Source organism: Macaca nemestrina, chromosome 6 (assembly GCF_043159975.1).
Source record: "Macaca nemestrina isolate mMacNem1 chromosome 6, mMacNem.hap1, whole genome shotgun sequence".
NCBI lineage: Eukaryota > Metazoa > Chordata > Mammalia > Primates > Cercopithecidae > Macaca > Macaca nemestrina.
This window is the reverse complement of record NC_092130.1, coordinates 38,967,612-38,992,020: the sequence shown is the minus strand read 5'-3', so window position 1 is coordinate 38,992,020 and position 24,409 is coordinate 38,967,612. Positions and strand designations below refer to the sequence as shown.

General features: G+C 44.5%; 2 protein-coding genes across 2 annotated transcripts in view; both read left to right on the top strand.

The window, feature by feature from the left end:
• The window catches only part of LOC112424091 (protocadherin gamma-A12-like), a 90,113-nt gene that overhangs the window by 39,349 nt on the left and 26,355 nt on the right, over nt 1-24,409 (top strand).
• On the top strand, nt 6,785-13,636 carry LOC105466995 (protocadherin gamma-C3). The gene is given in 2 exon segments (XM_071098283.1): nt 6,785-13,469; nt 13,472-13,636. Coding segments are annotated over 2 exon segments (468 nt in total). The 5' UTR covers nt 6,785-13,033; the 3' UTR covers nt 13,504-13,636.

Sequence of the window (24,409 nt, the reverse complement as noted above, 5' to 3'; positions counted from 1 at the left end):
CTATGTATGCTCAGATTATTATTTAGCCAAAGACTTGGGGATCCATGTTAATATTCCTGGAGTTCTTTGTGTAGCTCCATTCTCTTTAGTACTCTGTCCCATAAATTCTGGCTGCCTCAGTCTCCCCAGACTCTAACATCTATTCCTCAACTCAGCAAAACCATGGTGTTATTCTTGGATTTCCCCTTTCCTGCCCCACAGTCTGAAAGTTGTCTCCAGGCAAAAAAAATGGAGATCCTAGTTTGCAGATCCTCATTTGCTTCTCTTCTTTTTTTTTTTTGAGATGGAGTCTCGCTCTGTCCCCCCCGCTAGAGTGCAGTGGCACGATCTCGGCTCACTGCAAGCTCCGCCTCCCGAGTTCACGCCATTCTCCTGCCTCGGCCTCCTGAGTAGCTGGGACTACAGGCGCCCGCCACCGCGCCCGGCTAATTTTTTGTATTTTTAGTAGAGACGGGATTTCACTGTGGTCTCGATCGATCTCCTGACCTTGTGATCCGCCCGCCTCGGCCTCCTAAAGTGCTGAGATTACAGGCGTGAGCCACCGCGCCCGGCCTTTTTTTTTTTTTTTTTTTTTTTTTTGAGACGGAGTCTCGCTCAGTAACCCAGGCTGGCGTGCAGTGGTGCGATCTCGGCTCACTGCAAGCTCCGTCTCCCGGGTTCACGCCAGTCTCCTGCCTCAGCCTCTCGAGTAGCTCGGACTACAGGCGCCCGCCACCACGCCTGGCTAATATTTTGTATTTTGTTTAGTAGAGACGCGGTTTCACTGTGTTAGCCAAGATGGTCTCAATCTCCTGACCTCGTGATCCACCCGCCTCAGCCTCCCAAAGTGCTGGGATTACAGGCGTGAGCCACTGCGCCCGGCCTGCTTGTCTTCTCTTATGGATTAGAATCCTGCACTGTCTTTTGGGCCAATGTCTAAAAGCTTTTATCAAACATTTTGATCCACTTCCTAGTTGTTATAGTGATATATCTGGTTTCACATGGTTGAAAGGAAAAGTTTTCACTTTGCTTTTTGTACTAATAATATATCCTGGAAATCATTCTATGTAAATGTATAGAAATCTTCATTTTTAAAATAGTTTCATAAAACTCCATTGTAAAACCCGGGTGTGGTGGCTCATCCTGTAATCCCAGCACTTTGGGATGCCGAGGCGAGTGGATCACCTGAGCTCAGGAGTTCAAGGCCAGCCTGGCCAACATGGTGAAACCCAGTCTGTACTAAAAATACAAAAATTAGCTGGGCGTGGTGGTGGGTGCCTGTAGTCCCAGCTACTTGGGAGGCTGAGGCAGGAGAATCGCTTGATTCCAGGAGGTGAAGATTGCAGTGAGCGGAGATCGCACCACTTCTCTGCAGCCTGAGCGACAGAGCGAGACTCGTTTAAAAAAAAAACAAAAAAACAAAAAAAACCCTCCATTTTATGTGTACATGTCATAATCTGTTCAACCCATCTATGACTTGTCATTTAGGTAGTTTCCAATATTTTTGCAATTATAAAAAATGCTAATGAAGAACCTGAGATATATATACATATTTTTGTTGTTGTTGTTGTTATTTTTGAGGTGTGTATGCATAACAAATTCCTAGTAGTGTGATTGTTGGATCATAGGGTAAAGGCATATGTAGTTTTGTTAAATATAACCATTCCCCATCTTGCATTCCTACAAATAGATGAAAATGTCCATTGTCCCATAGTCTCCTTTGCAGAGTATATTGTCAAGATTTTTAATTGTTGCCAACCTGATGGGTAAAAAGATATCTCCAAATAATTTTAATTAAAATTTCTCTCATTATGAATGAGGTTAAATAGTTTTTCATATGTTTAAAAGCCAGTTTATATCTTTTTGTTTATTTGGAGACCAGAATCTTGCTCTGTTGCTCAGGCCAAATTGCAGTGATACAGTCATAGCTCACTGTAGCCTTGCACTCCTGGGCTCAAGCAATCCTCCTACGTTAGCCTCCCAAGTAGCTAGGACTACAGATGGATGCCACCATGTCCAGCTAATTTTTTTTTTTTTTTTTTTGTAGAGATGTGGGATCTCACTGTGTTGCCCAGGCTAGTCTTGAACTACTGGTTTCAAGTGATCCTCCCACTTCAGCCTCCCAAAAGTGCTAAGATTACAGCCATGAACCACCACAAATGACCCTATGTATTTTTTTTGAATTGTCTGTTGATGTCTTATTTTCATTTTTCTAGTAGGTTTTTTTTTTTTTAAAGTGTTTTAGCCTAAATTTGTAAAAAGTTTAGGGGATATACTAAGGGACTCTAAATGCTTATGAAGAAATTGAATTAAAAGATAGAAATAAAAATATAAGCTTTATTTGTCAACATGAGCCCCATCAATTTCAAGACACTTTTGTAAGCAATGATACTAGCCATTTAGTTCATCCCTAAAGAACTAAGAGTCCTGGGAATTTAACTATGTCAATGCAGTCTTTTTTATGTTGGCTACTGAAGAAAAAATGGGTGCCCTTTAGAGTTGTAAGATTAGGAAACAAAAACAAGTCAGAAGAAACCAAATCAGCACTGAAAGGTGGGTGCTTTATAATTACCCAAGAAAACCCTCACCAAATTGCCCTTGCTTGATGAGAGGAATGAGCAGGAGCATTGTTGTGGTCAAGAAGGATTCTGGGGAAGTTTCCTGAGGCATTTTTTCTACTAAAGCTTTGGTAACTTTCTCAAAACACTCTCATACTAAGCAGATCTTATCACTCTTTGGCTCTCCGGTAAGTCAACAAGCAAAATGCCTTGAACATCCCAAAAAAGCCATTGCCATGATATTTGCTCTTGACCAGTCTGCTTTTGCATTGACTAGACCACTTCCACCTCTTGTGCTTTGTCTTCAGGATCACACTGGTAAAGCCATGTTTCGTCTCCTGTTACAGTTTTTTGTTTTGTTTTGTTTTGTTTTTAAGAAACCCTTCAGGATCTTTATCACATTTGCTTAAAATTTCAACTGAGGCCGGGCGCGGTGGCTTACGCCTGTAATCCTAGCATTTTGGGAGGCCGAGGGGGGCGAATCACGAGGTCAGGTCAGGAGATCGAGACCATCCTGGCTAACACGGTGAAACCCCTTCTCTACCAAAAATACAAAAAATTAGCCGAGAGTGGTGGCAGGCATCTGTAGTCCCAGCTACTTGGAAGGCTGAGGCAGGGGAATGGCATGAACTCAGGAAGTGGAGCTTGCAGTGAGCCGAGATCACACGACTGCACTACAGCCTGGGCAACGGAGCGAGACTCCATCTAAAAAAAAAAAAAAAAAAAAAAAATCAAGTGAAAGTTCTGGTCTTACTGCAGCTGATCTATTTTATTCTAATTTTTTTTTAGACACAGCCTTGCTCTGTTACCCAGGCTGGAGTGCAGTGGCACCATCATGGCTCACTGCAGCCTTGGCCTCGTGGGCTCAAGCAATCCTCCCACCTCAGGCTCCCAAGTAGCCAGAACTACAGGCACATGGTACCATGCCTGGCTAATTTTCTTGTCCCTAATCTAGATGTAATGGTTTTGGCACCCATCTAATGGAAAGTTTGCTCAACTTTAATTTTTCAGTCAGAATTGTGTAAGCTGAACCGAGATGTCTATGGTGTTGGCTATTGTTTCTGCTGTTAATTGTAGGTCTTCTTTAGTTAGAGCACATTTTTTTCCTCCCAAATTGATGTAGATGGTCTTTTGCTGTGGGCTTCATCTTCAACATTGCCTCATCCCTTCTTAAAACAAGTTAGCTACTTGTAAACTGCCGATTTCTTTGGAGCATTGTCTCCGTAAACTTTTCACAAAACATCAATGATTTCATCATTCTTCTACTCAAGCTTCATCATAAATCTGATGTCTGTTCTTGTTTCCATTTTAGCAGAATTCATGTTACTCTGATAGGAGCTCTTTTCAAACTGATATCTTACTATTCTTAGTGCCTCCAACTAGATCCTATTCAGACATGTTATAACATGTTAGTATGGGTTTATTTTGGTGCTAGAAATATTTTGCAATCCACGCATTTTTTTTCATAATACGCATTTTCCATGAAGTTTTTGAAAACTCCTTGTATTAGGGATATTAGTCCTTTGTCCAATGAATAGACTGCAAATATTTTCTTACAGCTTGTCATTTACCTTTTGGCATTTTTTTGCAATGCAATTTTTTTCCCTTTGTTTTTGTTTTTTGTGTAATGAAATGAATCAATGTTTTCTTTTTTCTTTTTTTTCTTTTTTTTTTTTTTTTAGACCAACTCTCAGTCTGTCACCCAGGCTGGAGTGCGGTGTTGCAATCTCGGCTCACTGCAATCTCTGTCTCCCAGGTTCAAGCGATTCTCATCTCTCAGTCTCCCAAGTAGCTGGGATTACAGGCACATGCCACCATGCCCGGCTAATTTTTGTATTTTTAGTAGAGACGGGGTTTCACCATTTTGGCCAGGCTGGTCTCAAACTCCTGACTTCAAGTGATCCACCCACCTCGGCCTCCCAAAGTGCTGGGATTACAGACATGAGCCACTGCGCCCGGCCAAATCAATGTTTTCTTATATTGCATTTAGGTTTTAAGTCATAGTTAGAAAGCCTTTCCGCACACCTAGGTTATAGAAATATTCGTTACTTTTTTCTTCCAGTGCTAGTACTTGTATGGTTTTTGGTTTCCACATTTAGATCCCTGATCTAATTGGAGTTTATTCATGTGTATGCTGAGATATGGATCTGATTGTATCTTTTTTCCCAAATGGCTATCCAGTTGTCCCAATGCCATTTATTAAGCACTTCATCTTTGTCCTAGTGATTTGAGATAGCATCTTTATCATGTACTAAATTTCTATAGTGCCAGAAGATTTTAATTTTTTTTAGACAGGGTCTGGCTCTGTTGCCCAGGCTGGAGTGTAGTGGCACAATCTCAGCTTGCTGCAACCTCCACCTCACAAGCTCAAGTGCCCCCACCTCATCCTCTCAAGTTGCTGGGACTACAGGCACATGCCACCACACCAGCCTGATTTTTATATTTTTTGTAGAATGAGATTTCACCATGTTGCCCAGGCTGGTCTCAAACTCCTGAGCTTAAGCAATTCACCCACGACAGCCTCCCAAAATGCTAGGATTACAAGCATGAGCCACCACACCCAGCTGCCAGAAAATTTTAATGATCAGAAAGCCACAATTCTTTCTTCCTCTCTTATATGTTGAAGTAAATTACTTCATTTAGAAAACTAGGCTCGGCACAGTGGCTCACACCTGTAATCCCAACACTTTGGGAGGTTGAGGCGAGCAGATCACCTGAGGTTAGGAGTTTGAGACCAGCCTGGCCAACATGGTGAAACCCTGTCTCTGCTAAAAATAGAAAAATTTGCCGGGCATGGTGGTGAGTACCTGTAATCCCAGCTACTTGGGAGGCTAAGGCAGGAGAATCGCTTTAACCTGGGAGGCAGAGGTTGTGGTGAGCCGAGACCACGCCATTGCACCCCAGCCTGGGCAACAGGAGCAAAACTCCATCTCAAAAAAAAAAAAAAAAAAAACAAACAAAAAAAGAAAAAGAAAAAAGAAATAACTCAACCATACAAGGCTACCCATTTGGTGAGAACTAATAAGTAGTTAGATAGCAATGTAATAGCAAAATGTGGGTACAAAATTGAAACAAATTATTTCTTAGGAGAGTGTAGATCTCATGGAAGATTTTCATGTGGACAAATTTAGTAAATTTTTTGCAGGTAATTTCCTGACATATTTAACATTTGTAATATAGTAAACGATAAGAAGGTACTAATATGATCCAGACTAGAAGAGAATAGCACTAAAGTGGGAGATGGGGTAAACCTGTGTTTTTTTTTACTTTAGGCTTTTGACTAACAAATCAATGTTTGACTAACAAAACAATCCAAAATTACTGTTTTTGCTGGGCTCGGTGGGTCACTCCTGTAATCCCAGCACTTTGGGAGGCCAAGGTGGGAGGATTGCTTGAGCGTAGGAGTTTGAGACCATTCTAGGCAACAAAGCAAGAACCTGTCTCTACAAAAATTTAAAAATTAGCCAGAAATGGTGGCACATGCCTGTAGTCCCAGCTACTTGGGAGGCTGAGGCAGGAGGATTGCTTGAGCCTTTTGAAGTTGAGGCTTCAGTGAGCCATGATCACCCCTCTGCACTCCAGCTTGGGCAACAGAGCAAGACCCCATCTCAAAAAATAAAACAAAATAGACTGGGCACGATGGGTCACTCCTGTAATCCCAGCACTTTGGGAGGCCGAGGCGGGCGTATCATGAGGTAAAGAGATCGAGACCATCCTGACCAACATGGTGAAACCCTGTCTCTACTAAAAATACAAAACTTAGCTGGGCGTGGTGGTGCACGCCTGTAGTCTCAGCTACTCGGGAAGCTGAGGCAGGAGAATCGCTTGAACCTGGGAGGTGGAGGTTGCAGTGAGCCAAGATTGTGCCACTGCACTCCACCCTGGTGACAGACCGAGACTCTGCCTCTCAATAAATAAATAAATAAATAAATAAATAAATAAATAAAACAAAATAAGTAAAATAAAATAAATGTTTGTAGTCCCAAAACATTTCGATGGCATAATTTCTTCTTGTTCTAACAAAACTACATATGCATTTGTCCTATGACCTAGCAATCACACTATTAGGAATTTATCATAAATACATACCTCAAAAATTACAAAAATACATATATACCAGGTTATTTATTACAGCATTATTTTTAATTGCAAAAACATTGTAGATAGAATGGAGGTCATATAAAACTTATTCTTAAGATTCAGACCAGGTGCAGTGGCTCATGCCTGTAATCCCAGCACTTTGGGAGGCCAAGGCAGGCAGATCACCTGAGGCCAGGAGTTTCAGACCAGCCTGGTCAGCATGGTGAAACCCTGTCTCTACCAAAAATACAAAAATTAGCTGGGCATGGTGGCACGCCTGTAATCCCAGCTACTCGGGATGCTAAGGCACGAGAACTGCTTGAACCCCGGAGGCAGAGACTGTAGTGATCCGAGATCATGCCACTACATTCCAGTCTGGGCAACAGAGCAAGACTTCGTCTCAAAAAAAAAAAAAAAAGATTCACAGATCATCTTATCAAATCAAAGTATGCAAAATATTCAGGTAAACTTCAGATAAATATGAAGGCTAAACCATTCAGCTTCTTCACCAAATCCTTGAATGTCCCACCTGTCTAAATTGAGATACGTGCTTGTTTGATTTATTGGTTAACTGTTTTTATTCCATTTTTCCTCAAATGATCCCATAATTTGACCTTAGGAGGCTGTTCAAATAGACACATTAGGTAGAATGGAAAGACTACTCGATGATATTTAGGATTTTAAGAGGATTTTATTTATTTTTACTTGTGTGCAGTAATTTAATAGCATCTTGAATAGGATTTTATGATATTACTAACCCTCTTGGAATAATATTAGGTAATTAGACAGTTAGCTAATATTAAAATATATATTAGGTAATATTTATTGAGAGTTTCCTCTGTGTCAAGCAGGGTCAGCTTCATGGGCAGGCAACCTGTGCAGGGACACAGGGCTTCATGCTTAGATGGGCCCCTTGCTTTGAAGGCCCCTACCCTTTGGTTAGGGCTCTGCTGTTATCATCTTGAAATTCTTAATTTTTATTTTATTTTTTTGAGTCAGGGTCTTGCTCTGTCACCCAGGCTGGAGTGTAGTGGACTCACTACAACTTTGAACTCCTGGGCTCAAGCAATCCTCCCACTTCAGCCTTCTGAGTAGTTAGGATGACAAACACATGCCACCGTGCTCAGATAAGTTTTTTTTTTTTTTTTTTTTTTTAAGAGATGAGGCTGTCCCTATGTTGCTCAGGCTGGTTTCAAATTCCTGGCCTCAAGTGATCCTCCCGCCTTAGCCTTCCAAAGTGCTGGGACTACAGACATGAGCCACTGTGCCTGGTCAATCATTTTTAACAACAAGCCCAAGCCCCCTGTTTTGTTTTGTTTTGTTTTGTTTTGAGACAGAGTCTCCCTCTGTTGTCCAGGCTAGAGTGCAGTGGTGTGATCTTGCCTCACTGCAACCTCTGCCTCCTGGGTTCAAGTGATTCTCCTGGCTCAGCCTCCCTAGTAGCTGGGATTACAGGCACCTGCCACCACACCCGGCAAATTTTTTGTATTTTTAGTAGAGATGGAGTTTCACTATGTTGGCAAGGCTGGTCTCAAACTCCTGACCTCAAGTGATCCACCCATTTCAGCCTCTGAAAGTGCTGGGATTACAGATGTGACCCACCGCACCCAGCCTCCGAGCCCCCTATTTTTATTTTGCACTGACCCTACAAGTTATGTAGCTAGGCCTAGTTATGTTTTTAGCAAGGAAGGTATATAATCTCATGTACATTTTTGAAAGATTACTCAGGTCTCTGCATGTGAAGTGGAATTTAGGGAATGCAAAAGAGGGAGTAAAAATAACAGCAAGGAAGCTATGATAGCATTTAAGGTTGCTTTGACTCAGGGCTCGCAGTAGATAGGATACGTAATTGATAGTTTCAAAATATGTTTTGGGAGTAGTAAGCATTGGTATGGATTAGTAATATACTGGATGTGGGGATGCAGAAAAACATAGTAAAAATTACTTCTGAAATTCTGGCTGGAATAGAAGTGCCACTTACCAGGTGAGGAAGGTTGGAGACATAACGTATTTGAGGGTATAGTCAAAAGCTGAGTTTGACATTATGCTACATCATATAAAAGACATATAAAAGACTACCTATTTTATAATTCCTTTTTAATAAAATATCTGGAAAAGGCAAAACTGTGGTTGCCTGAGGCTGAAGCTAGGAAGATTGACTACAGACAGGCATGAGGGAAATTTTGGGGGTGATGAGAGTATTCTAAAACTGGATTGTGGGGTTGGTTGCATTACTATATAAATTTATTTAAAATCCCTGCATTTTATAGGGGCACTATGTATGTAGAAAGCTGTGAAAAGATTTTAAAAATGATTGACATGTCTGTGGTTATGTCAGTGAGTACTATTATTATTCCCATTTTATAGATAAAGAAAATAAAAGAGAAGTTAAACATAAAAGTTTCATGGTTACATAGCTACTAGGTTCTATGTATTGGAACCTAGTTCCAATACAATTCCAGTACTGGAATTTGAATCTTTTTGACACTAAGACTTTACTCTCAATCATATAATACATCCACTTCCTATTTTAAAGCTATATTATAGCCGGGTGGTGGCTCACGCCTGTAATCCCAGGACTTTGGGGGGCCAAGGCAGGCAGATCACGAGATTGGGAGATTTGAGACCATCCTACCTAACACGGTGAAACCCCGTCTCTACTAAAAATACAAAAAATTAGCCAGGGATGGTGGCACACACCTGTATCCCAGTTACTAGGGAGGCTGAGGCAGGAGAACTGCTTGAACCCAGGAGGCGGAGCTTGCAGTGAGAAGAGATCGTGCCAATGCACTCCAGCCTGGGTGGCAAAGCAAGACACCATCTAAAAAAAAAAACAAAAAAAACCATATATATATATATAGTAAATGCTGCATCTCATTGGTCAGAAGCTCTCTTGAAATTATAAAACAGAGAAGAAAAAAGATAAAGACTGGGAAATTGTGTTGAATCAGTATATAAATCCTGTATACTGGTCCTTCCATTTCCCCTAGAAATAAGTGATACAGGCCAGGCACTGTGACTCACACCTGTAATCCCAGCACTTTGGGAGGCAGAGGCTGGCAGATCACCTGAGGTTGGGAGTTTGAGATCAGCCTGACCAACATGGAGATACCCCATCTCTACTAAAAATACAAAATTAGCTGGGTGTGGTGGTGCATGCCTGTATTCCCAGCTACTCGGGAGGCTGAGGCAGGAAAATTGCTTGAACCTGAGAGGCGGAGGTTGTGGTGAGCCAAGATTAAGCCATTGCACTCCAGCCTGGTGGGCAACAAGAGCAAAACAAAAGAGAGAGAGAGAGAGAGAGAGAAGGAGGGAGGGAGGGAGGAAAGGAAGGAAAAGAAGGAGAAGGAAAGGAAGGAAACAACAAGTTATGGCATCTTTGTTTATTATCCACTGTGAGTTGTATTATCACACCTTACTTGGCTCTTTGGCAAACTATATTATATCTTCAGATCATTAGGGCTGGGAAATAGTCTCATCAGGTCCACTGGTAACTTGAAGGAGTAAATGTATCTTCCAAAAAATGCTTACTTCCAGGGAGATTGGATCCACACAAATGAATACGTATATAGTCCTTAGTGTATGCTATTATTGTACTATGCCAGTAGCATAAAGATTCCTGTGTTAATAAACATTAAGTGCCTGCTGTGCTAGACAGTGAGGATACAAGTGGCCACGAAAATAGCATGGTCCCTGCCCTCCTGGAGCTTCTATTTTTCTTTTTCAGTGGGAGAAGCAGACATTTTGCTTAAGCAAAAATAATTATAAAATTTAAAGTTGTGCCAAGTTCAATGGAAAAAAATATAAAGTGTTCTGAGAGAGCATAACAAAGGATCCTGGTCTTAACTGGGGCCTAATGGAAGACCTCTATTAGAAAATAACATTTAAACTAAGACCGGAAATATTTGTAGAAATTAGCAAAGCAAAGGGAGGGAGGAGAAAGCAGCTTTCCTGGCAAAGGAACAACTTGTGTGAGGGCCCTGAGACAGGGAAGGGCTGGGAATCTGACCACCCTCAAAGTGGTGCAATGGAGTATAGTTAGAGAGGGAGAAGACATGAGAACTTGAATATTATGCAAAGGACTTGGTATTTTAATTCAAGAGCAGTATGATGCTACTGAGGAGCAGCTGGAGAATTGTGTGATCCAACTAAAATTTTAGGAAGATCAACCTCGCTATTGTGGAGAATGGATATACAAGGGTTCTGTTGGTTCATGAAGAGGTCTTAAGAAAACTATGAGCTGGGTGCAGTAGCTCAGGCCTGTAGTCCCAGCTACTCAGAAGTCTGAGGAGGGAGGATCCCTTGAGCCCAAGGAGTTGGAGGTTACAGTGAGCTGTGATTATTCCACTGTACTCCAGCCCGGATGACAGAGTGAGATCCTGCCTCAGAAACAAAAACAAAAAAACAAACAAACAACAACAACAGAAGTCTCAGAAAACTACAGGCCTTATTATCAAGAAAATGGCAGGCCTTATTATTGAGAAAATGACTTAACATTTTTAAAAGCTGATTTTCAAAAACCAGACTGTGAATTAAGTGATGATGAATAGCAGAAGAAAAGATTGATAAACCAGTGTATCTCTGAATAACCCACTAGATCAGTGCTTGTCAAACTTTAACGGGTTTTCAAATCATCCTGATGTTTTGTTAAAATGTAAATCCTGTCTCAGTAGGTTTAGAGGAGGGCATTTCTGCATTTCTAACAAGCTCCCTGGTGGTGCCTAGACCATTGATCCTCACACTTTGCGTAGCAAGTGACTGGGCCATACTCTATATTCTAAATTCTAAATGTATTCTATCTTCTAATGCCTATCAGCCCTCTTGCTGGTCTGGCTAATTATCAAACTTGAGCATTTAAAACTGTGGGTTTTCAGAGATGAATTGAAGTGTTAAAGGCATGGAAATGTAGGTCACATATGGCTTTTCATCTCTTTGGGAAATATCCTATATATCCTTACTTCTTTTCTACCTACCTAACCTATGTGCCTACCCCTTCACCTATGTTCAAGTTTCTGTTATACTTCAAAAGGACTCTATGCAATCAAAGTGATGTCTAAGAAATAGTATGAGGCTCTAACACTTTACATCTAATGGTGTGGTTTGCATCATTTATTGAGGCTTACTCTGTGCCAGGCACTTTACCTGCCTTCTTCATTTAATAGGAGAGGACCAGGAACGCTTAGAGGTTCGTTTCTTGTTCAAGGATATACATCTCAACTCTGATATCACAGTGGACTCTTTTATTCACTATCATAATCATTATCATTTTGTTTGGTGACTACAATTCTAAATGCAGAAAACTGAAGCCTCTTTATTCTGTGACTAAAGGCTTTGTATTTTCTAAAGATTTGTGGAGCTTTGCTGCCATTATTTCAATAATTTTATAAAGATCCTAGGTGTTAAATAGGTCTGGCTTTTTTTCTTTTTAAAATCTTCTCCGTCTTCTTCTTTGTTAGCAGTGCAACTTCTTGTGGCATATGTGGCATAAGTGCAAGATCTTGGGAAAAGGATTGATCAAGTAAAGGGAAACTAGAGAGAGAGTGTGCTCAACAATTGAGATCATGCTCCTTGTGAAAGATGGGGTAGGGAAATTTCTTATTGCTCCCTGGTTCTTAAGAAATGAGAGCTAACAATGACATCCAGTTTTAAAAGAAATAAAATCTGAATTGTACTTTTAAATTTTATAAGCCAGAGTTAAGCCAATAGATAGTAACTCCTGCTAATTTGATAGTAGCTCCAGATAGTGAGGAAGTGACAGGGAATGCTAATTTCATTTGGTAAGAGATAAAACTGAAATTATTAATGTCTCCACGGAAATGCTAAATGCCTCCTTACAAGTAGGGTCTGGCTAATTGTCTGTCTTCCAACAAACCAGATTTGTTGGTGTTTTCCCCGACAACGTTGTGTAGTTTTCGGTTTGGTTCGATCCCCTTTCTTGTGATCAAAGAAAGTGATTCAAGTGTTTAATGGGTCTTGATTTGGATTGGAGACTTGCAGAACGGTTAGCCTCACCGCCCCAAGGCTGGCTTTCCTTAAGGTAGGTTTCCTATGCACAGATACTGGCAAGGCGCTTTGACTGGAAACTCTGGAAGGAAGCCAAAGGAAAGTGAAGTTCCTGGCGCTAGCGCGTGTCCTGCTCAGAGAGCCCGGCGCTAGCTCATTCTTCGTGCAGTTATTGGCTGGGACTCTGTGTGCCGCTGTCGGCCAATGAAGACGCTGGAGATTGGGCCCCGGCCCGTCCCCTTTCTGCGCCCCGGGATGAGGCAGAGACTGAACAGCCGGCGAGCAAATCAACGGCATCCAGAAAGCCATGTCGGACTCGGCGCCCAGCGCCCTAGCGCTAACCCGCTGAAAGTTTCTCAACGAAATCGCAGGGACGATCTGGACCCCGCTGAGAGGATCTGCCTTTGAGTGAGATGGTCCCAGAGGCCTGGAGGAGCGGACTGGTAAGCACCGGGAGGGTAGTGGGAGTTTTGCTTCTGCTTGGTGCCTTGAACAAGGCTTCCACGGTCATTCACTATGAGATCCTGGAGGAAAGAGAGAAGGGTTTCGCTGTGGGCAACGTGGTCGCGAACCTTGGTTTGGATCTCGGTAGCCTGTCAGCCCGCCGGCTCCGGGTGGTGTCTGGAGCTAGCCGAAGATTCTTTGAGGTGAACCGGGAGACCGGAGAGATGTTTGTGAACGACCGTCTGGATCGAGAGGAGCTGTGTGGGACACTGCCGTCTTGTACTGTAACTCTGGAGTTGGTAGTGGAGAACCCGCTGGAACTGTTCAGCGTGGAAGTGGTGATCCAGGACATCAACGACAACAATCCTGCTTTCCCTACCCAGGAAATGAAATTGGAGATTAGCGAGGCTGTGGCTCCGGGGACGCGCTTTCCGCTTGAGAGCGCGCACGATCCCGATGTGGGAAGCAACTCTTTACAAACCTATGAGCTGAGCCGAAACGAATACTTTGCGCTTCGCGTGCAGACGCGGGAGGACAGCACGAAGTACGCGGAGCTGGTGCTGGAGCGCGCCCTGGACCGAGAACGCGAGCCTAGTCTCCAGTTAGTGCTGACGGCATTGGACGGAGGGACCCCAGCTCTCTCTGCCAGCCTGCCTATTCACATCACGGTGCTGGACGCGAATGACAATGCGCCTGTCTTCAACCAGTCCTTGTACCGGGCGCGCGTCCTGGAGGATGCACCCTCCGGAACGCGCGTGGTACAAGTCCTTGCAACGGATCTGGATGAAGGCCCCAACGGTGAAATTATTTACTCCTTCGGCAGCCACAACCGCGCCGGCGTGCGGGAACTATTCGCCTTAGACCTTGTAACCGGGATGCTGACAATCAAGGGTCGACTGGACTTCGAGGACACCAAACTCCATGAGATTTACATCCAGGCCAAAGACAAGGGCGCCAGTCCCGAAGGAGCACATTGCAAAGTGTTGGTGGAGGTTGTGGATGTGAATGACAATGCCCCGGAGATCACAGTCACCTCCGTGTACAGCGCAGTACCCGAGGATGCCCCTCTGGGGACTGTCATCGCTTTGCTCAGTGTAACTGACCTGGATGCTGGCGAGAACGGGCTGGTGACCTGCGAAGTTCCAGCGGGTCTCCCTTTCAGCCTTACTTCTTCCCTCAAGAATTACTTCACTTTGAAAACCAGTGCAGACCTGGATCGGGAGACTGTGCCAGAATACAACCTCAGCATCACCGCCCGAGATGCGGGAACCCCTTCCCTCTCAGCCCTTACAATAGTGCGTGTTCAAGTGTCCGACATCAATGACAACCCTCCACAATCTTCTCAATCTTCCTACGACGTTTACATTGAAGAAAACAACCTCCCCGGGGCTCCAATACTAAACCTAAGTGTCTGGGACCCCGATGCCCCGCAGAATGCTCGGCTTTCTTTCTTTCTCTTGGAACAAGGAGCTGAAACCGGGCTAGTGGGTCGCTATTTCACAATAAATCGTGACAATGGCATAGTGTCATCCTTAGTGCCCCTAGACTATGAGGATCGGCGGGAATTTGAATTAACAGCTCATATCAGCGATGGGGGCACCCCGGTCCTGGCCACTAACATCAGCGTGAACATATTTGTCACTGATCGCAATGACAATGCCCCCCAGGTCCTATATCCTCGGCCGGGTGGGAGCTCGGTGGAGATGCTGCCTCGAGGTACCTCAGCAGGCCACCTAGTATCACGGGTGGTAGGCTGGGACGCGGATGCAGGACACAATGCCTGGCTCTCCTACAGTCTCTTGGGAGCCCCTAACCAGAGCCTTTTTGCCATAGGGCTCCACACTGGTCAAATCAGTACTGCCCGTCCAGTCCAGGACACAGATTCACCCAGGCAGACTCTCACGGTCTTGATCAAAGACAACGGGGAGCCTTCGCTCTCCACCACTGCTACCCTCACTGTGTCAGTAACCGAGGACTCTCCTGAAGCCCGAGCCGAGTTCCCCTCTGGCTCTGCCCCCCGGGAGCAGAACAAAAATCTCACCTTTTATCTACTTCTTTCTCTAATCCTGGTTTCTGTGGGGTTCGTGGTCACAGTGTTCGGAGTAATAATATTCAAAGTTTACAAGTGGAAGCAGTCTAGAGACCTATATCGAGCCCCAGTGAGCTCACTGTACCGAACACCAGGGCCCTCCTTGCACGCGGACGCCGTGCGGGGAGGCCTGATGTCGCCGCACCTTTACCATCAGGTGTATCTCACCACGGACTCCCGCCGCAGCGACCCGCTGCTGAAGAAACCTGGTGCAGCCAGCCCACTGGCCAGCCGCCAGAACACGCTGCGGAGCTGCGATCCGGTGTTCTATAGGCAGGTGTTGGGCGCAGAGAGCGCCCCTCCCGGACAGGTAAGGTTTAGCAAGTCATGCTTGACCCTGTTAGTGCTTTTTGATTTCTACATCATATTGAGGAAGGAATGGAGCTGTTTTTTAGTGATGAAGATGTTTTCCTGATGATGCATTCACACTTTCACCTGGCCCTTCCTAGATCAAAGTTAGTGCCTTTGTGAGATGGTGGCCTGCCAGAGTGTGGTTTGTGGTCCCATTTCAGGGGGAAGATACTTGACTCATCTATGGACCCAATTCACCTCCTCAGCACTCATTTGCTATCACAACTAACCAATCTTGCTAAGGGATGGTTAAGCCAAAAAACAAGATCTCAGCGATCAGAGTTTAGCCTGGTATCATTTACATTAGGAATAAGCTGCTGGATACCTCCAACCAGAGGCAGCTTCTAGGAATACAAAAACTACCTCATTCCTCCACCTTTCAAGTGATTGTGACATTTGTATTAAAACTAGCTTTTTGATAATTTTCCTTTGTTTACACAGATCGTGTACCTCATTCTCAGATAATTTTTTATGAATGAAATGAAATTCCAGGCATCCTTTAAATTTTATTTCAAGCACTCTACTGGAAATGATGTGCACCCTACTTACAAAATATTTTTACCTTGTAACAGTAATGCATGTTTGCTATAAAATTCGGAAAATGCAGAAAAGTATTTTAAAAATTAAAACTACAGGCAGGGAGCGATGACTCAAGCCTGTAATCCCAGTACTTTGGGAGGCCAAGATGGGCGGATCACGAGGTCAGGAGATCGAGACCATCCTGGCTAACACGGTGAAACTCCATCTCTACTAAAAAATACAAAAAAACTAGCCGGGCGAGGTGGCGGGCGCCTGTAGTCCCAGCTACTCGGGAGGCTGAGGCAGGAGAATGGCATAAACCCGGGAGGCAGAGCTTGCAGTGAGCTGAGATCCAGCCCCTGCACTCCAGCCTGGGTGATAGAGCGAGACTCTGTCTCAAAAAAAAAAAAAAAAAAAAAAAAAAATTAAAACTACAATCTCCAAACTCAAAGATACCCACTTTTAATTATAAAAGTAATAATTTATTTCAAAAATAAATCTAGACAACCCAAGAAAACATAAAGTAGCCAGACTCAGTGATGTGCACCTGTAGTTCTTGCTACTCAGTGTCTGAGGGGGGAGGAATGCTTGAGCCCAGGAGTTCTGGGCTGTGGTACACTATGCTGATCAATTGATCAATACACTGTCTGCACTAAGTTCAGCATGAATACAGTGACCTCGTGGGAAGGCAGGACCATCAAGTTGCCTAAGGAGGGGTGAACTGGCCCAGGTTGGAAATGCAGGTCAAAACTGCTGTGCTATCCAGTAGTGGGATGACATCTGTGAATAGTCACTGCACTCCAGCCTAGGCAATATAGGGAAATCCTGTCTCTTTAACAATAACAACAACAACAAAAATCCCGGAAACTACAAAAGGAGAGTCTTTTTGGTGCCTCCAGTGTTAGTCCCTGTCCTTCCAGCCTTTTTTTTTTTAAGTATATGCACGATGTGAAAGGTAGATAAATTCATATCCTTAGAAAGGTAAAGCATTCATTAATTCAGGGTGGTATGCAAGGATACTATCCAAGGCATGGGTATCCATGCAAGGTGACTGCAAGGCCTTTGCCCTGGAGAGAACACTATACATACTCGCAACTGTAGGAGAACCACTGTTATTTTGTTACTCAGTGCATCATTGCTATCAACTCTTGGATTTGGCAGTTAGACAAATGAGGTTCTACCACTTACCAACTATGAGTCTGTGGCCAAGTTACTCAATCTCCTTTCTAAGCCTCTTCATCATATGCAAAAGGGAATAATAAGTGTTTTATAAGATTCATGCATGATATAATGTATGCAAAGTGTTTAGCATAGTGCCTGGCATATCATAACTGTTAAAAAATTATTAGCCAGCTCCTAGCATTTTGGGAGACTGAGGCGGGAGGGTTGCTTGAGGCCAGCAGTTCAAGACCAGCCTGAGCAATATAGTGAGATCCTGTTTCTACAAAAAAAAAAAAAAATTGTTTTCATTAGCTGGGCATGTTGGCATGCACCTTTGGTACCAGCTACTTGGGAGGCTTAAGTGGGAGAATTGCTTGAGCCTGGGAGATAGAAGCTACAGTTAGCTGTGATTGCACCACTACACTTCAACCATGGCAACAGAGTGAGACCCTGTCTCAAAAAAAAATTATCAGCTATTACTATTATTATTTTCATTAGTTCTTCACCCACCTAAAATCTTAAACACACCTTGGAAATACACATATGAGAACAACCAAAAATGACAAAATAGAAGCACATAAGAAAAGGCTAAGAAAGCGTGAAAACCAGCAAGAAATAGCTGCCACTCTTCTGGTCAGCCTGGAAAACAACTGGCATTTTCCCTAGAACAATGTCCTCAAATTTGTTGCACATTAAAATCACCTAGAGACCTTTTAAAAATTCTGAAACCCAGGCCACACCCCAACCAATTAAAGCACAATCTCTGGGGGTGGGACATAGACATCATTTTTTGAAGGTCCCCACTTGATCCTAATGTGCAGACAAATTTGAAAACCACTACTTTGGGAGGCTGAGGTGGGTGGATCATGAGATCAGGAGTTTGAAACCAGCCTGGCCAATATGGTGAAACCCCATCTCTACTAAAAATGCAAAAATTAGCTGGGTGTGGTGGCACACACCTGTAGTCCCAGCTACTCTGGAGGCTGAGGCGGGAGCATCAGTGAGGGAGAATCAGTGAACCCAGGACGCGGAAGTTTCAGTGAGCCCTGATCACACAACTGTACTCCAGCCTGGGCGACAGAGTGAGACTCCATCAGAAAAAAAAAAAAAAAAAAAAAAAAAAAAAGAAAGAAAGAAAGAAAAAAGAAAAACAGTACTCTAGAACCTGCCAATCCATCGTTTAGCATATATGTGAAGCAAAGTGTTATTCTGGTATTCTCAGAACCAGGATCCAGCTTTATTGGGCTAGGCCCAATTTTTTAAAAAATATAGTAAGGTCTCCTAGCCTTAAAGTATTACATAGAATAGCTCTAAAAGATCACTGTAGGAAGACGTAAAATGGTATTTCAGTCATCTAAGGGAAAAACCTTCCTAAACCACTAGCACCTGGGCAACTATTCTTTAAACATCTACAGCTGTTCAATAGGTATTGGGGTTGTATTTGGAGGGATGTGACAAAGTTGTTGTATAATTAGATTGCGGTGATGACTGCATCAGTTTAGTATATGTAAATACACTGAAAACCATCGGATTGTACACTTTAAATATGTGATTTGTATGGTATGTGAATTATATCTCAATAAAAATCTAGAGATGAGGCTGGGCTCAGTGGCTCATGCCTGTAATGGCTCCCAGTACTCAGGGAGGCCGAGGTCAGTGGATCACCTGAGGCCAGGAGTTCAAGACCAGCCTGGCCAACATGGTGAAACCCCATCCCTACTAATAATACAAAAATCAGGCCGGGCCTTGTGGCTCACACCTGAAATCCCAGCACTTTGGGAGGCGGAGGCGGGCAGATCACGAGGTCAGGAGTTCGAGACCAGCCTGGCCAACATGGTGAAACTCCATCTCTACTAAAAACACAAAAATTCACTGGGTGTGGTGGCTGAGGCAGGAGAATCGCTTGATGGTGGAGGTTGCAGTGGGCCGAGATCACGCCGCTGCACTCCAGCCTGGGTGAAAGAACGAAACTCCGTCTCAAAAAAAAAAAAATCAGCCAGGTGTGGTAGCAGGTGCCTGTAATCCCAGCTACTTGGGAGGCTGAAGCAGGAGAATCGTTTTAACTCGGGAGGCAGAGGTTGCAGTGAGCCAAGGTCATGCTGTTGCATTCCAGCCTGGGCAACAAGAGCAAAACTCATTCCATCTCAAAAAAAAAAAAAAAAAAAAAAAAAAATCTAGAGATGGTAGAATCATATGGCTGGCATAAAAAGGTCAAGTCAAAGATATGTAAGATTAAGGCTTTATGATGCTCTAGTTCTAGTAAAACAGATTGGGTACTTGTTTTGGTGTGAAATTGCCAATATAAGTATAGTACTGTACATATTAGTTGTTTAGCTTTAGATAAGTCTTTTAATCTCTTTAAACTCCAGTTTCCTCATCTATAAAATAAAGAGAATATCTACTTTGCAAACTTGTTGTGAGAGTGAAAAGTAATGCATATAAAGTCCCTGTACAGAGCAATAACTATTTTTTGAACTAAAAATGATAATACTGATATTCACCATTTATTAGCATCCCTATGTGCCAGATACTGTAAACAATCAAAAGATATCAGTCTGGGCCAGGCGCGGTGGCTCAAGCCTGTAATCCCAGCACTTTGGGAGGCCAAGACGGGCAGATCACCAGGTCAGGAGATCGAGACCAGTCTGGCTAACACGGTGAAACCCCGTCTCTACCAAAAAAATACAAAAAACTAGCCAGGCGAGGTGGTGGCGGGCGCCTGTAGTCCCAGCTACTCGGGAGGCTGAGGCAGGAGAATGGCGTAGACCCGGGAGGCGGAGCTTGCAGTGAGCTGAGATCCGGCCACTGCACTCCAGCCTGGGCGACAGAGCAAGACTCCGTCTCAAAAAAAAAAAAAAAAAAAAAAGATATCATTCTGGTTCCCAGAGTACAATATGAGACAGACAAGAAAAAAGGAAAAAAAAATGGAGATCTGCATAATATAAGATGCAGTGGGACAAAATGGGAAGAAACACCTAAATCAGCCTGGGGAAACCAGGAAGAAATGATAGAGGTGGTGATGCTTGAGCTATGAACTAAAGGTTGAGTAGTAGTTTGTCAGATAGTAGAGGGGAAGGGACAGGGCAGGGAGGGGCCATTGCAAGAAATTCCATGCAGAGTGATTATGGTATTTCATTATCGCTGAACTTTAAACTGTGTGTGTGGCCGGGTACGGTGGCTCATGCCTATAATCCTAGCACTTTGGGAGGCCAAGGTGAGCAGATCACTTGAGGTCAGGAGTTCGAAACCAGCCTGGCCAACATGGTGAAACCCCATCTCTATTAAAAATACAAAAAATTGGGCCAGGCGCGGTGGCTCACGCCTGTAATCCCAGCACTTTGGGAGGCCAAGGCGGGCGGATCACAAGGTCAGGAGATTGAGACCACGGTGAAACCCCGTCTCTACTAAAAATACAAAAAATTAGCCGGGCGCGGTTGTGGGCGCCTGTAGTCCCAGCTACTCGGGAGGCTGAGGCAGGAGAATGGCGTGAACCCAGGAGGCGGAGCTTGCAGTGAGCCGAGATCGCGCCACTGCACTCCAGCCTGGGTGACAGAGCAAGACTCCGTCTCAAAAAAAAAAAAAAAAAAAAAAAATACAAAAAATTAGCCAGGTGTGGTTGCCAGTGTCTGTAATTCCAGCTACTTGGGAGGCTGAGGCAGGAGAATTGCTTGAACCCGGGAGGCGGAGGTTGCAGTGAGGTAGTATCAGGCTACTGCACTCCAGCCTGGGCGACAGAGAGAGACTCCATCTCAAAAGAAAAAAAAGTGTGTGTAAAACAGACAGCCTTTGTAGGAGATGAGGTGAAGCAAGTAGGCAGGAGTTAGATCCTGAGTTACCTTTAGGCCATGCCAAGGAGTTTTTATTTTATTTCATATAGATGAGAGTCATTGAAGAATTTTGAACTGATGTACCTATGATATCATGAGTTTTTTGTTTGTTTGTTTGTTTTAGAAAGATTATTCTGTCAGTCATAAGTGAAGGGACTGGGGACATTGGGACTGGAGGCAAAGAGATCAGTTTGAAAGCTATTGCAATATTTGAAGAGATTGATAAATGCTTGAACCAGCACAGTGGCAGTACAGATGGAGGGAGATGACTACAGTAAAATCATCAGGACTTGTTGATTGACATGATATAGGAAGTGAGGGACAGGGATGAGTCAAGGTTGATCCCCCTAGATTCTGACTAAGGCAGCTGGGTGGATGACAGTGCCATTCACAGAGACAGTGAATTCTGACATATACACCTAATAGATCAGGTTTATACCTGATCTATTATACCTCCATCATTCCCATGGGAGAAGGTATAAAGGGGTGTGTGTGTGTGTGTGTGTGTGTGTGTGTGTAAAAGAACACAGAAAGCCAGATTCCTCTCTTTGACACCAGAATATTGGTTCCCATCATAGTCAAAAGGATATTCCTGAAGATTGAGGCTTGGAAAAATATTGGGGAAGGATAAGAACTCCAGTTGTTGCTGCTTTTTTTGGCAGCCAGTGTAACCTAGGTAAGGACTTCATTGAATTAAGAAATTTCATGTCCAGATCGGATGGATTTTTCTCTTTCTCTGTGCTCTGGTGTGTTTCCCACTCAGATTGCAGGTTGCACGTACCTACAGTGTGAAGTGTGCTGTTTCTGTGCTTGTGCAAGGGAGTAGCTAGGTTGCTGGGAGGTCTGGATGAGGGTGGGGGTGGGGTGAGATCAAGTCTCCAGTTCCAAGAGGTCTGGGGCTAAGTGGAAAGCTTGCTCTTTTGAAATGGTCTTTGTTGGTAATTAACAACATATCCAGAATACCTTGGTGTCAAATAAAGGGAATTTGTAGGCACAATGCTGTTGGTAGCTGATGTCAATCATTCAAGGAAGCTATTAAATCTGTGAACATTAACATTCTGCCAGGTAAAGAGATCTGGTCCTTAGCACCTCCCAGACACATTGATTCTTTACTGTTTTGAAACATCTCCCTCTCCTGGCTTCCTCCACCCAGCTTCCATACTGTCCTTGAAATCAATGAATGGTAATTTAGTGTATCTAGTGTATCACTAGCAAATGTCTGAATAAGAGAGGTTTGGTTTCAGCTGTGCCTCCTGTTACAATGAAAACGTGTACTGCATAAATTTAATTGGCTACATTAATGTGTAAGCCTTTTCTGCAAAGAGATGGATCTGTTTCTGAATATTCTGCAGAAGGGCAGAGTTTTGAGTATATGGCAGTGGTTCTAATTAGCAGTTGCTCTAATACAATCAGACTGAGACGGAAGCTACTCATTTAGAATACTGGTTGATGACAACACTGGCTTGAACAAAGTGACCACTCTCCAATGGCTACTCTCCGTCTCACTGGGCCGCAGGTTGCTAGGGCTCAGGCTGTGGCTGTTTTCCCCGCCGAAAAGGGGCGGGGTCAGTTGATGTGTTAGGAAAAAAAGAAAAACCATATATGTTGTCTGCCTCCCCACAGAGGTAACAACCCGTGGAAAAACATGCCGTTGAGCGGGAGGAAGGCGAAAAGATAGGCTGGGTTTTTTGGGGGGTGGGGGAGCGAGGAGGATAGGGTGGGCTTTTTCCCCTTCAATGCTGCGACGCATTAACCCTGCTGCTGTTGGGACGTTCTCTGTTCAGCCTATTGGCTGAGCCCGGGAGCCGCTGTCTGCCAATCGGGTGGTGAAAGGCAGACAAATCTACCCCGCCACCAGCAAAAACGGCGCGTAACCCTTGCGGCGCCGGCCGAGCCGCGCCAGAGCTGGCGCGGGGAAAGCGAGATAGGTGTCTCCAGCTGCTGTGGCTGTTTGGGGCGGGTCGGCTTCATCCGCGTCTCAGGAGCAAGTAGAGAATTAGCGGGCGGCAGCAATGCTCCGCAAGGTGAGAAGCTGGACAGAAATCTGGCGGTGGGCTACCCTTTTGTTCCTCTTTTACCACCTGGGTTATGTTTGTGGGCAGATCCGCTACCCGGTCCCAGAGGAGTCACAGGAAGGGACTTTTGTAGGGAATGTCGCCCAAGATTTCCTGCTGGATACGGACAGTCTGTCAGCTCGCAGGCTGCAGGTCGCTGGAGAGGTGAACCAAAGACACTTCCGTGTGGATTTGGACAGCGGAGCCCTGCTCATCAAAAACCCAATCGACCGAGAGGCACTGTGTGGGCTCAGTGCCAGCTGCATCGTGCCCCTGGAGTTTGTCACCGAAGGTCCTTTGGAAATGTACCGAGCAGAGGTAGAGATCGTAGATGTGAATGATCACGCCCCCCGTTTTCCGCGGCAGCAGCTGGACTTGGAAATTGGGGAGGCAGCTCCTCCAGGACAGCGTTTCCCGTTGGAAAAGGCTCAGGATGCAGATGTGGGGAGCAATTCGATTAGCAGCTATAGGCTGAGCTCCAATGAACACTTTGCGCTGGATGTGAAGAAGCGCAGCGACGGCAGCCTGGTCCCAGAGCTGCTCCTGGAGAAGCCTTTGGATCGAGAGAAGCAATCAGACTACCGCCTGGTGCTGACTGCTGTAGATGGAGGGAACCCGCCGAGATCTGGCACCGCAGAGCTCCGGGTATCCGTGTTGGACGTAAACGACAACGCCCCAGCCTTCCAGCAATCCAGCTACAGGATTAGTGTGTTGGAGAGCGCACCAGCGGGCATGGTGCTCATCCAGCTCAATGCCTCCGACCCGGACCTGGGTCCCAGTGGTAACGTCACCTTTTATTTCAGTGGTCATACCCCTGATCGTGTAAGAAACCTCTTTAGCCTGCACCCCACTACTGGAAAGCTTACTCTTTTGGGGCCCCTAGACTTTGAGAGTGAGAATTACTATGAATTTGATGTGCGGGCTCGCGATGGGGGTTCTCCAGCCATGGAGCAACATTGCAGCCTTCGAGTGGATCTGCTGGATGTAAATGACAATGCCCCTTACATCACAGTGACCTCAGAGCTTGGAACCCTCCCTGAGAGTGCAGAACCTGGCACTGTGGTGGCACTTATCAGTGTGCAGGATCCAGACTCAGGGTCAAATGGAGATGTGAGCCTCCGCATTCCTGACCACTTGCCATTTGCCCTCAAGTCTGCCTTCAGGAACCAGTTCTCCCTGGTGACTGCTGGACCCTTAGATAGAGAGGCCAAATCTAGCTATGACATCATGGTCACTGCTTCTGATGCTGGGAACCCTCCTCTCAGTACCCACAGAACCATTTTTCTCAATATTTCAGATGTGAATGATAATCCACCCTCTTTCTTTCAGAGGTCACATGAGGTG